General features: G+C 34.8%; 1 protein-coding gene across 1 annotated transcript; it reads right to left on the bottom strand.

Moving 5' to 3' along the window:
• Positions 1-5,040: 5,040 nt before the first annotated feature.
• On the bottom strand, positions 5,041-8,907 carry LOC131660248 (probable 1-acylglycerol-3-phosphate O-acyltransferase). The gene is made up of 9 exons (XM_058929444.1): positions 8,491-8,907; positions 7,927-8,163; positions 7,559-7,605; positions 7,304-7,422; positions 7,039-7,199; positions 6,016-6,125; positions 5,837-5,936; positions 5,477-5,600; positions 5,041-5,394 (listed from the first exon to the last, which is right to left on the bottom strand). Exons 1-9 carry the CDS (start codon positions 8,622-8,624, stop codon positions 5,269-5,271), a joined length of 1,158 nt encoding a protein of 385 aa, XP_058785427.1. The 5' UTR covers positions 8,625-8,907; the 3' UTR covers positions 5,041-5,268.
• Positions 8,908-13,195: the final 4,288 nt, after the last annotated feature.

The raw sequence follows: 13,195 nt of genomic DNA on the forward strand, positions 1-13,195 counted from the left end.
TGGCGATCTTATCTGTCAAGAGATCTTGCCTCTCATAAGCTGTAATCCGTCTTTGAAGGTCAACAATGAGGGTTTGCCTAGACAACAATATCGGGTTCTGCTAGACGACCATTGGTGCGACTGTGGAAAGTTTCAAGCTTTCCGTATGCCTTGCTCACATGTCATTGCGGCATGTGCATTTACGCACCGCACCGTAATATCACTACTGTCTCCAATTTTCAAGGCTCAGACATTGCTCCGAGTTTACAATGTTGCGTTTCCAGTGGTAGCCAAGGAGGATTACTGGCCTTAGTATGATGGGGAGGTAGTTTGGCATAATGACTCAATTCGGCAAAAGAAAAAGGGTCGCCCCAATAGTACGCGAATTAGAACCGAAATGGACGTCCACGACAAATTGGAAAGAAAATGTAGCATCGTCGTCAGGTGGGGCACAATAAAAATAAATGTCCCAGTCGTGGTTCGACCTAGTCGCAAGTTTAATCTACTTTGTAATTTATTTTTACGACAATGTATCAATTTCGTTTACCACCTTTTGTAACCTTTCTTTAGTCTTTCATCAATAAAGTGTGCTTTATTAAAAAACCGAAATTGACAACGCAAACATTATTTAGGGTTAATAAGAACCATACGAAATCGGTTTACGGATGTTTTTACGAAATTAAAAGATCGGAATCAAAAACTGTGCGCGAAAAAACACAAAACGGATATTTTTTTTTTAAAAAATACCCCAACACATAGGAGCCATACCAAATGGCGCCTATATGTTGCATGCTAGCCTAATGCGCCAAATGATTTGGCTTAAATCATTTTTGCCCTAATTGCCTAAAGTGCGCCAAATGGTTTGGCTACTAGTACACTAATGCGTCATTTCATTTAGCGCATACACCTTTACGGTATCCCAAACCTAGACACTTTGGTAAATAAACTGAAAACTTGGTTTTTTTTTGTATTTTTTTTAATAATTGGTTATTTAATTTTTTTTCGTGAGAAAATGCCACACTAAACTTACAATGATGATAGTTGGTAACAAGCAACAACGATTCTACAAGGAGTAATCAAGAGATTTCATAAAATAAAATCATTTTTATATAATAAAACCTTCTATCTAGGGATGGCAACGGGGCAGGTCGGGGACGGTTATTACCTCCCCCAAACCCAAACCCGAATCCCAAAACAATCCCCGTTCCCCACTCCAAACTCAAACGGGGATGGAGAATTAAAACCCAAACCCGACCCAAACGGGTTCGGGTATCCCCGCCCCGCCATCATCCATTTAGTAAAATCAATTTTTTAATAGAAATATTTATTTTTTCCAAAACTAAATTACTTTATAAATAATAAAATGAAACAATTTCAAAAAAAAATCATATATACATTTCAAATGTTTTTAATAATAAATTTAAATCAAAATATCAAAATTTTGGCTATGTATTTACTATTATAAATTATCAAAAAAATATAATAATATATAGAATGAAATAAACGGGGCGCAACCCCATATTTTGTAATTGGGGAAAACCCAAACCCGAACCCAGTCAAAGCGGATTTTCCCCATCAACTTCGGGGCGGGTTCGGGTGGGTACCCGCGGGTATGGGTTTCAAAGAGAACCTTCTGTCAAAGAGATTCGAACCATAATTCATTTGGTTTCACATGCTTTATCCACTTGGTTTGATGGTTAAATTGCGAATTCTTTAGCAAACACTGTTTATATAAAGGCGCTCGGCGAGCATGTTCAAAAAAAGTATTCCCTCTGGCCTTATTTATAAGCAAATATTCTCTTTTTAGATTCATTGAGTAAGAATGTATTTGGTCTGCATAGTAGACCAAATACATTCATTATTCAGTGAACCAAAAAAAGGAATCTTTGCTTATAAATAAGGTCAGAGTAGTAGCATTCTAGAAAAAAAATTCTAAAGTGTGGCATTTTTGTGTTTTATTGTCAAGAGTGTAGTAAGTTGGTAAAAAAAATCAATAAAGGAAGTAATTTATTTCATTTAACTTTTTTTAAATATAATTTATTTTATTTAACTTTTTTAATTTAGATAAGGTCAACTCATTTATTGTTTGTTGAGGTTATGTAGAAAGTAAAGCAACAACTATTTTCTTTCTTATTGTTATTTTTTATTTTTCAAATATTTGAGTTAATATTACTTTAAAACAAAAATAATGAATTTTTTTAATAAACAATGTAAAATAAAATTGATATTATAACACTTATGAGAAAAATTGAAAATACACTATCTGCAAAATTATTTTACACTGTCAATCAATAAATATCGTGTATTATGCCAAATCACCTTTAAATTTTAAAATTATTTAGATGACATGGTAGATTGCTGATTTATTATTGGACGACAGTGTAAAGTCATTTTACACTGTCAGTGTATCTCCATTAAGCTCAACAGTTATTTGTTGAAATCATGATAATCAATTCTTTAGAATGATCAAAGTATTAGACTAAATCTTCTTTTACTCGATCGTGTGTTTCTTCAATATTTAAAGTTCTCAATGGACAAGTTCTAATCAAGCGGAATTTTGGTGTGACGGTAAAGAGGACTTAATTTATCTATTTATAAGATAACAATCATAATATCACTCATCATGAATCCTAGAAGTGAGTATACATTTCGTTCAACATAAATCAGAATTAATGTTCATTACTTATTATTATTATTATTAGGCTTAAACATCTTCGAGTGAATCACATTTACAACAAAAACCAGTTTTATAAAATCAAAACTTACAATTGATTATAGCCCACAAAAATATTTCTAACATTCTCCCACTTAGACAAAATTAATTGTGTGATAATAGTTTAATAGAAAATATCTCTGAAAACGACTCTAAGGTTGACAACACATTTCTTATATTTGGTCGGCCACTAAACAAATGATCTCAAAATGACACTTAATGAAGACTACATACATCCAACAAGAGTTAAATGATATTGAATTATTGTGGTATTAATATATGTATTTATACATCTTCCATAGTTACAAATATCACCAATTTTGTCGACTTATCACTCATGTAAAGCGTATAAAAAAATGATATATCATCATAATCAATCAACCATACTAACATTTTCTTTGTGAGTCCTCAATTTTTCTGAAATGCTTCAAAGTTAGAGAAATCACATGGTAAGATACCATAAAGTCTAAGCTCCAAAATAGTGTTGACCATCGACTTAGTAATTCCAGCAACACTGACCTATAATTTCACATTCAATTGTATGAGTTTGCCAAATCCATGAGGTTATCTAAAGAAGTGCTATCTTCTCCAACAGTTGATGGTCAGTTATACCAAGTGGAGGCAATGACACGTCATCTGAAGGTCCTCCATCATGGAAAGGCGCAGTGAAGAAGTTACCTGCAATGGGGAGATGGAAGAAGCTGGAGACAACATCCAGAGTAATCTTCATTTCACTACATAGAACATGAAAGGAGGATGTCTCTGTATTCCATCGCTCAACAAAAGCAGACAATAGCTGAGTGTCGAGCATAGTCAACCAACAGAAGCATGTTAACATCAGCAACAATTCTCCTGACCTCATTCGACATCTGCACATTAGAAAATTTATTCAACTTCACCATATGGGCGGACACCTCCAATAGAGTGAAGTCTTGTAACAATTAAAGTATAAACCATCAGTTACTTTCAATTAATTAGCAATACATAAAAACAATTTAAAATTAAATATTTATACATCTTTTTGTCATAATTTAAATGCTACATGATCAGATACCTAGTGAGCGAGGTAGGGTCTCTACGTGTGTACAAACGGCTCCGTATCAGCTTGAGCCTCAACCTCCATATCAGCTACAGCAGGAACCTCTGTATCAGCCTAGGGAGGGACCTTAATATCAATTTAAGGCTCAATATCACCCAAAGGGGAACTTCGATATCATCTTGAGGAGGAACCTCTACATCATTAGCAACGACAACATCTATCTCAGCATCAAGATCTCTATTTCGTTCAGCTCTACCACATTTACACTGCAAAGTGTGGGGTAATCGAGATTGCTCGATCCTTCTATTGTGAGAACATTTGGGGGCTACTCTACCCGTCCTAAGATGCAAGTGCTCTTCTTAATCTTCGACGTCTTCACCAAAGCTTTTTGCAACTGCTCTCTTTGCCCGATCAGTCAATCTAAGAACTATCTTGTGTCTCTTCCTCTGGTCCTCCCTATAACAAAAAACAAAACAAAATTATATGAACCACCAATTTTTTTTAAAATTCAGAAATTAACATGTATTTATCGATTTTTTTTTTTGAGTTAAAAGGTAGTGCAGTGACAGTGTAAAATAGTTTTACACTGTCATCCAATAGGAAGTCATCAATTTGCCATGTCATTAATTTAGTTTTTAAATAAAAAAATTGTTTAATTAAATGCATGGTGGTGATTGGTTGACAGTGTAAAAATATTTTACATATTTTTACACGGTCAGTGCATCACCCATTTTCTTATTTTTTTAAAAAAATACGGCTACCTACATACATTTTTACCGACAATTTTAAAATTGTCATTATGAATGTATGCATTTTTACCAAACATTTTAAAAATATATATCAAAAAGTATTTAAATTACCATATTTTTCAAAAATATTGTAAAAGTGCATGGGAAATATGAGATTTTACTAGACATTTCAAAAATACCGATAAAAATATATGTTTTATTTTGCTAAAAATGATATGAAATACTTAATTGTCTAAAAGTTTTATTTTGCTAAAGAAGATATGAAATACTTAATTGTCGATATAAATGCATATAAGTATCCAACCAAAACTTCAAAAAATACCGTAGAAATCAATGTTTTTACAAAAAAAAAAAAATGACAAAAAATAATTTTACACTATCTATGCATATACCATTTTCTCTTTTTTTAAATACAAAGTATTATGTTAAAATATTACTAATCGAGAGATGGCGGTTTGGGTGTCAGGCAAAAATCTTAGTGTACTAATCGTATGGGGGCTCTCGTATATATCAGAATATATCTATCTATTTTTCTGGTTAAAAATATTTGATCTTAGTAATGACACTCAAATTTCACAACGTACGTTTGTCGCATGTGCAATATAATTTTAGATAATATGTTTCTTTACTGAAAGTTTTCCTAGAAATCATTTTATTGAAAATTACAATTCCTGATATTTTTTTCAGTATATTCCACTTCACTAAGGAGCAAGACACAGCTTCACTCAATTATGTAATTTCATTAAAAATAATAAATAATATACAAAGGATTGATGCAAAATTAGATCCTATGCAGAGGATAGCCCTTCAGGAAGAGATTCATTGTCCGGATCAGGTCTAAGAAACCTACGACAAGCATGAAACACAGCTGAATGGAAGCCACTTGGGTTGTCAATGAACACAAAATGTCCGGCCTGCAACACAAGTTATTAATTCTGTTAGTTCTAATAAACAATAAAAAGATTTTCATGTTTTGGGTAATGGTGAAAAAGATACCTGAGGGACCCTGATAATTTCACATGGAACTTTCATTTGCGCGCGAGCTTTTTGGGCACCTTCATAATCCATCCAATCTTCATAACCATATATGAATGTGGTCGGCACCTTCCAATCTGGAGCACTGCAACAAAGTGATGTAGGATCAAATATTACACCCTATGTCAACATTATTATTAATAATCAGGTAAAAGGGGTGTCCGTCTTTGAAACCATAGAGGTCAAATCTTAACAAGATGTTGGAAAATATTGGGATGTCTATGATTATTAAAGTCTTGAAGACAAAATCATTCATTGGAAATCGGAATACATTTTCTTAGCGAAACAATTAATCAGATGGGAAGAGAATGATTGACAAACCTGTGAAGAAGGGGCATCCTAGCAAATGCTCCAAAGGCAAAAATATATTTTAAACACAGCTCACCACTAGCTTTGGCCGCCAATGTATGATAAACATAATCTTTAATAGATAGAAAAACAAATTAGAATTAGAATACTGTTACATTTAAACCATATATCAGTTTACTGTCTTGCCATACCTGTTAGCAAACTGGATTCCTCTTCAAACAGTTTTTGCCCGGTCGAATGTGTCCCAAACCTAGCACTTGTATATTTGCGAACCATGTTTGGACCCCAAGGACCTAAACCTCTGCCACAAATGCATAAAAAAACTTAGTAAAATCACTAAAATAATACCACTGACATTGGTATGCAGAATGGTGATTCCATTTTATACTTTATTCTATGGGATGAGTATTCTCATGCTTGTTGGCCAAAAAACATGTAATGCTGATTCCTTTCAATTTCCACAGAAACAGACAATTCCTTCACCCAATGGGAGGAATTGGTGATTCCATGCTTCTTGGAATAATATTTAATTCCATATTTTCTAGCTTTCCCTCATTTATTTAAACCTATTACTTAGTTTATAAATCCGATATCAGAAGTAGCTGCATAAAGAGAATGAACACTTTTTTCCTCGGAGTAGAAGAATAACTCCATCCCCTCTTACGCAGAATCTACAATCCCATATTTGATTTGAGTACTAACAATAGAAAATAATTTGCAACTTCCACACAATCTGCAATCCCATATTTGATTTGAGTACTAACAATAGAAAATAATTTGCAACCCAAGCAACAGGCTTCTTCAGCCTGTAACCATAATACGAGAAAATAGGACATCATGTTCATGGGACCATAAAGCTCTTGCGTATGCAGAATCCAACAAAGACTCGATTCCACAATGGATCTTTTACAGGGCGGTTTACCACTTGTGACCTGTTGGTCAAGTGGAGGCAACTCCAAGTTTCCAACCATTAATTAAGACAAGGTCTCATTCTATAAGATAAAAGTTCTTCCAAAATGATTCCATCAACAAACTGAGGTATAACCAATGAGCCACAAGAACCAATATAATAATGGAAAATGGTATATTTTCTGACAAACCTAAGCCTCATTATAAATGGAATTATACACAAACATCACAAATAATCTTAAACTGTCTGATTATAAAAATTATGCTAAGTTATTGTAGGATGATAAATATGGGACACAATATACCTGACAATCTTTTGAGGCGTAAAATTAGATTCCCATAGACGGTTCAGAACTGCTCCCTTCCATGTTGCTCGAAACTTTGCAATAAAATCAGTCTTCGCATCTGATTCTGACGTAAACCCAGCTGGTCCCACCAAAATTAAGTGTTGTACATGCTCAGGGTGCTATATTCAAATGAATAAAATATACATCATATTGATTAGTAGAAGAAAGTTATGGAGTTGATAGTATTTATCATTTTAAAGCAATGCAGCAACGGACTAGTTACCTTGAGCGCATATTTGGCAGCAACATAGCCACCAAATGAATGTCCAAGTAGTATGAAATTGCTCAGATTTTTGGCTTTTCTCCACTCCTCAAAAGAATCAATGAACCACGCCTCAGTTTCTGCAAGATGAACAACAAATTTTAAGTAGGTATACCGTGAACATAAAGTCGAGCAACAAAGTAAAATTCTAAATTCAAAATCAACTGTAGCATCACATTCTCTCCGGTAACAATGTAAGCATAATTTTTAACTAACCTTCAGTACTTTTGCATGTGAAATCAGGCCTGCTTGATCCACCCCAACTGCCAAAAAAAATACAAGTTTCGTCAAGGCTTACAAGTTAAATATACATGCCTCAATTTGATAATGCCTCTCCACTCAAAATTTATAGCCCCTTAAAGCACTGAAACAACATACGTAGTATTAGTAAAGTACCTAACTAAGCTCAAAAGCATTCACTCACTCATTTCAGTTTCCTTGAAACATCAAATATATTTTCCAACAAAGTGTGCTTATACATCTAATTCACCATTCTTCCCTTACAATAGAATGGATCATACTACCAGATAAAGCATATAATATAACAGCTCAGAAAAGTACTAGGATGTATAAACACAACTCACCCAAGTTGATCAACAGCAATGATTCTGAAACGAGAAGCGAGAGCATCAAAATTCCGAAAGAAGAAACCCTGAGAAGCCGCATATCCATGAACCATAACAAGCGTAGGCGAATCAGGTTTACTATCAAAAGTAACCGTGTTGATAAACCGCGGCTCATCGCTTGATGACCGGAACCATCTTACTTTGGATCCAGGAGGTCCAGAGCCTATATTAACACGCTCTTGAACATGCCCAGTCCTACCAAACCATCAAAAACAGCCAAATAAATTAGTACATGTTTGGAAAAGTACTTTTAATAACTATCACCCAAATAAATTACATTTTTCCGTCCCTAACTTGAAGCAAAACTCATTTTAATCAAATTTAACATTACAAAATGAAATTTAACCAAACATAACTTTAATCCAAAATTGCATATTCAGATGAAAGCATACAAAACTACAATCCATCCGAAGCTCCAAATCAGAGAGTGTGTATGAAATTGATAATATAAAATGAATAGCGAAGAATTGAAGATAATTAGGGTTTAGAAGCTGTAAAAGAGGGGTGAGAAATTGAAATTACTTGATAATGGAGAGAAGGCGTTTCTCGGCAGCGATGATGTGATCGGTAGAAGTGGGAATCCAACGGAGTGAAGACCAGAAGCTTCTAGATTTGGAAGATGAAGCGACGTCGTTTTGTCTAATTTCTTCCGCCATTTTCGATGAATATGAACCACCGGCTTTGTTACCGTAGAATCGATTCTATGGTTCAGAATATGAAGACGGTAGATTGCGTAGGAAGCAATTCCAAAACCGCTTAAATTGAAAGTGTGGAAGCGTAAACGTGATTAATTGATTAATTTTTAATCATCACCGTGGGACAAACAGTTGGTTATTTGAAGTAACAGAGTCCAGATAAGTTTCGAGAAACAACTGCTTACGCAGGCCGTGACGCGCATCCATGGCGGCAGTCAACGCGTATATTTGGCAGGAAAACTTATATCATAGGATTAGTCGTTTTTTCAATATAACGGAAAAGGGATAATAATTCGTTTTCTGTCCAATTAATTTTTTTTAAGAAAGAATAAATATATAATCTAATCTTATTTATAAGAAAAAATTTACTTTTTAAATTTATTGAATAATTAATGTATTTAGTTTATATATTGTCCAATTACATTAGTTATTGAATGTATCTAGAAAATAAACTTTTTCTTATAAATATGATGAGGTAGTAGTATCTATCTAATAAAATAATATAAGTTGGAAATCACAATTAGACCCTTTTAATTTAAGTTTTTTTTAATTACAAGGGTAATTGTGAAAAGCCTGTCATTTAATTTTGCTGATGTGTCATTTTATTATGTTTTTTTAATTTATTCTTTTACACGTTAAAACACATTTTAGAAATTGAAAGGACAAAATCTAAAATAAATATTCAAATGAATCATGAATATTGTCTTGATTAAGTGAACCTTTCCGTTTCTGAATGTATTGAGTAGTGAAATGTCACATTAAAAATTAAAACTTGTAATATTAGAGTATTCTCTTTAAATCTCATTGCACTATATTATCATTCAATTAACCAATTCCTTATTTCATCTCTCTCATTCAAGAATTCTCTCTTCCATCAATTAACCTCTTTTTTTGTTCTTGAATGGTCTTACGTATTTGTTTTTTGATGGAACCATTGATTTTTTGTTGTATATATGTTGAAAATCGTACAGGTTGAATGGTGTTCAAGGGCATGCTCACGTTTCATAAATGTTGTATTGTTGTTCATTCTGTTTTGAATGTTGTATAATGTTGAATGGACTAACGACTCAATGTATGGAAAAGGTGGTATAAATATTGAAGGATAGAAAAACACTTAGAAAGGGGGGGTTTGAATAAGTGTAGGTTTAAAAACTTGACAGATAAAAATAAATTGCACAGTTATTTTTATTCTGGTTCGTTGTTAACTAAACTACTCCAGTCCACCCCCGCAGAGATGATTTACCTCAACTGAGGATTTAATCCACTAATCGCACGGATTACAATGGTTTTCCACTTAGTCAGCAACTAAGTCTTCCAGAGTCTTCTGATCACACACTGATCACTCCAGGAACAACTGCTTAGATACCCTCTAAGACTTTTCTAGAGTATACTGATCCACACGATCACTCTAGTTACAACTGCTTAGTTCACTCCTAAGACTTTCCTAGAGTATTCTGATCAACACGATCACTCTAGTTCCTTACAACTTAATGTAATCAATTCTAAGAGTATTACAAATGCTTCTTAAAAGCGATAATCACAACTGTGATATTTCTCTTAATCGTTTAAGCTTAATCTCACTAATATATTACAACAGCAATGTAGTGAGCTTTGATGAAGATGAAGATTCTGAGTTTTGATATGAACAGAGTTTCAGCAAGTTAATTTGAATTGTATTGTTCAGGATCGTTAACCTTGCTTCTCATCAGAACTTCATATTTATAGGCGTTGGAGAAGATGACCGTTGAATGCATTTAATGCTTTGCGTGTTCCGTACAGCATCGCATTTAATGTTATACGCTTTTGTCAACTACCTCGAGCCTTGTTCACGCTGTGTCTACTGACGTAGCCTTTAATAGCTTTTAACGTTCCTTTTGTCAGTCAGCGTAGCCTGCCACTTGTACTTCCTTCTGATCTGATGTTTGTGAATACAACGTTTGAATATCATCAGAGTCAAACAGCTTGGTGCATAGCATCTTCTGAACTTCTGACCTTGAAGTGCTTCTGAGCGTGATACCATCAGAACTTCAGTGCTTCTGTTCTCTTGTTCTTCTGATGCTTCCATAGACCCATGTTCTGATTCTGCTTCGACCATCTTCTGATGTCTTGCCAGACCATGTTCTGATGTTGCATGCTGAACCCTTTGAGACAAAGCTTCTGAGCGCTGAATTATGCGTACTCTTTATATATTTCCTGAAAGGAAAATTGCATTGGATTAGAGTACCATACAATCTTAAGCAAAATTCATATTATTGTTATCATCAAAACTAAGATAATTGATCAGAACAAATCTTGTTCTAACAATCTCCCCCTTTTTGATGATGACAAAAACATATATAAATGATATGAATTTGCGATCAGAAAGAATAGACGGCAAAAGACAAATTACACAGCTATAGCATAAGCATATGAATATGTCTCCCCCTGAGATTAACAATCTCCCCCTGAGATAAATAATCTCCCCCTGAAATAAATACTCGAAGAACTTTAACAAAAGACTTCCCTGATTATTTCGGTAGAGACGATCATATAAGCTTCTTGTCTTCAGAGAATTCATAGCTTCTGACTTCTGCTTCCATTGGACAGCTTCAGAACTAGAATTTCCTTAGATCCCTAGAACACTCACAGCTTCTGATTCCTGCTTCCATCTAGGACAGCTTCAGAACTTGAATTTCTTTGATCTTCTGAACATTCACAGCTTCTGACTTCTGCTTCCCTCGGATAGCTTCAGAGCTTTGAATTTCTACCAACATCACTTCATGCTAGATTTGTATCAGAACATTGTTGAATGTACCAGAGCATCATCAGAGCATCTCTACATCCTGAAATGTTACAGAACAAAAACTAAACGACAAAAGTCAGCATGAACGAGTCAGAACATAAAATGTATGTTTGAACACATTATATGTATCAGAGCCGTAACATTATATGTATCAGAGCAATATAGGCTAAAATAATGTATCAGAGCAACTAATATATCAGAGCAAATAGAATTTTGTCAAATTAAATAGACAAATATGGATCGAATTCTATTATCAGTGCTTCTGATTCATTCTTCTTTCTTGCTTCTGATTTCTGAAGCTTGATAGCACTCAGCTTGCTTCAGTTTCCATGGTTTTGCTTCTTGTGTTTGCTTTGAAGATTTTCTTCACTTCTTTATACCTGCAAAACACTTAAACCATATAGAACTTGCAGTTCTTGTTAGTAAATGTGTGGGAGCCTTTACCCAGCAACTGATAGATTTAATCAAATCATTTATCATTTATCTTCTCCCCCTTTTTGTCATATCATCAAAAAGCAAAAAAGATTCAGAGACAAACAAAACGAAACACACGAAGGAAGAAGATGATTTCATTGAAGTTCAACCAGCAGGTACAGAAGTACATGAAGATAAGAAAGATCAGATGCACAAAGACAGATGCAACGAAAGGAAAGAAACAACACAAACTCAATCTAAGATGGCCCTAGTCTTGACAAGATCTTGGTCAGCATCTCTTGAACCATATTGTTGTGTCCTTCTTGCCTCACCATGAAAGCACTATACTGATCATTGAGTGAGCTTTGCTCATCCTGTCTCTTCTGAATTTCTTCTAGAGTCCTTGCAAGACGAGAAGATTCATCAGAAGAAGCTTCACCGCCTTCAACCACAGGAATGGCATGTTGATCTGCAGCTTCCATAGATAGATCATTTGCAGGGATTTCCTCAACAGGAGCAGTTTTAGCAACATGATCTTCAGCATCTGCTTCTTGCATAGAAGCATCTCCATATTCTGCAGCAGGAATTTCCGAGTCTCCATTTTCAAGTGCCTGAAGAATGGCAGCTAGATTCCTTGGAGCAGAAGGACCTTCAACTTCTGGTGGGTCAACAACTTCTGGAATGACCAAGCTTGGGTCTTTCTCAGACGGGTTTTCCCTCAGATAGTCAAAAAGAGTCTTGAAATCTCCGAGCAGAACAGGATATTGAGGTATCCAAACCACAATCTCCCTGCAAGGATTGGCTTCCAATGCAGCAGCGAGTCTTAATTGTTCCATCTCATCCACAAAGGGTTTCTCCTCAGCAGCAACACAATTTCTGAGAGGATGGTAGTATATACCATTATCTTCCTCCAGAAGGTAACCAGGGTAACCAGGGGCAGCAGCCACTAGTCTTTTCTGAACTCCCATAGCTTCTACTTGAAAATCCTTGCGGAATCTTCTCCAGAGATTTCTTGTAGAAACATCATCCAGACCATTTAGGAATGCATCCTTCAGAAGGTCTAGACTGCTAATCACCTCATGTCTGAAAAGTTCCAGGTAGGTATAGGGTTCAGGTTCAGGCGGATTGAAGGTGAATTTGTAATCAGGGTAGAGAAGACAGTAAGGTTTGGATTTTCTGGTAGGTAAGGGATGGGATATAGAAGGTGGAGGTACGGTGGATGAGGAAGAAGGGATATCTGAGAGAATGATTGATGAGGATGGAATGTTTGTAAAGGGAATTAGTGAGAAAGATTTATCAGAAGGAGTTGGGGGAAGAATACTTAAGGGTGTGGGGT

Source organism: Vicia villosa, linkage group LG3, assembly GCF_029867415.1.
Source record: "Vicia villosa cultivar HV-30 ecotype Madison, WI linkage group LG3, Vvil1.0, whole genome shotgun sequence".
In the NCBI taxonomy this organism is placed as follows: Eukaryota; Viridiplantae; Streptophyta; class Magnoliopsida; order Fabales; family Fabaceae; genus Vicia; species Vicia villosa.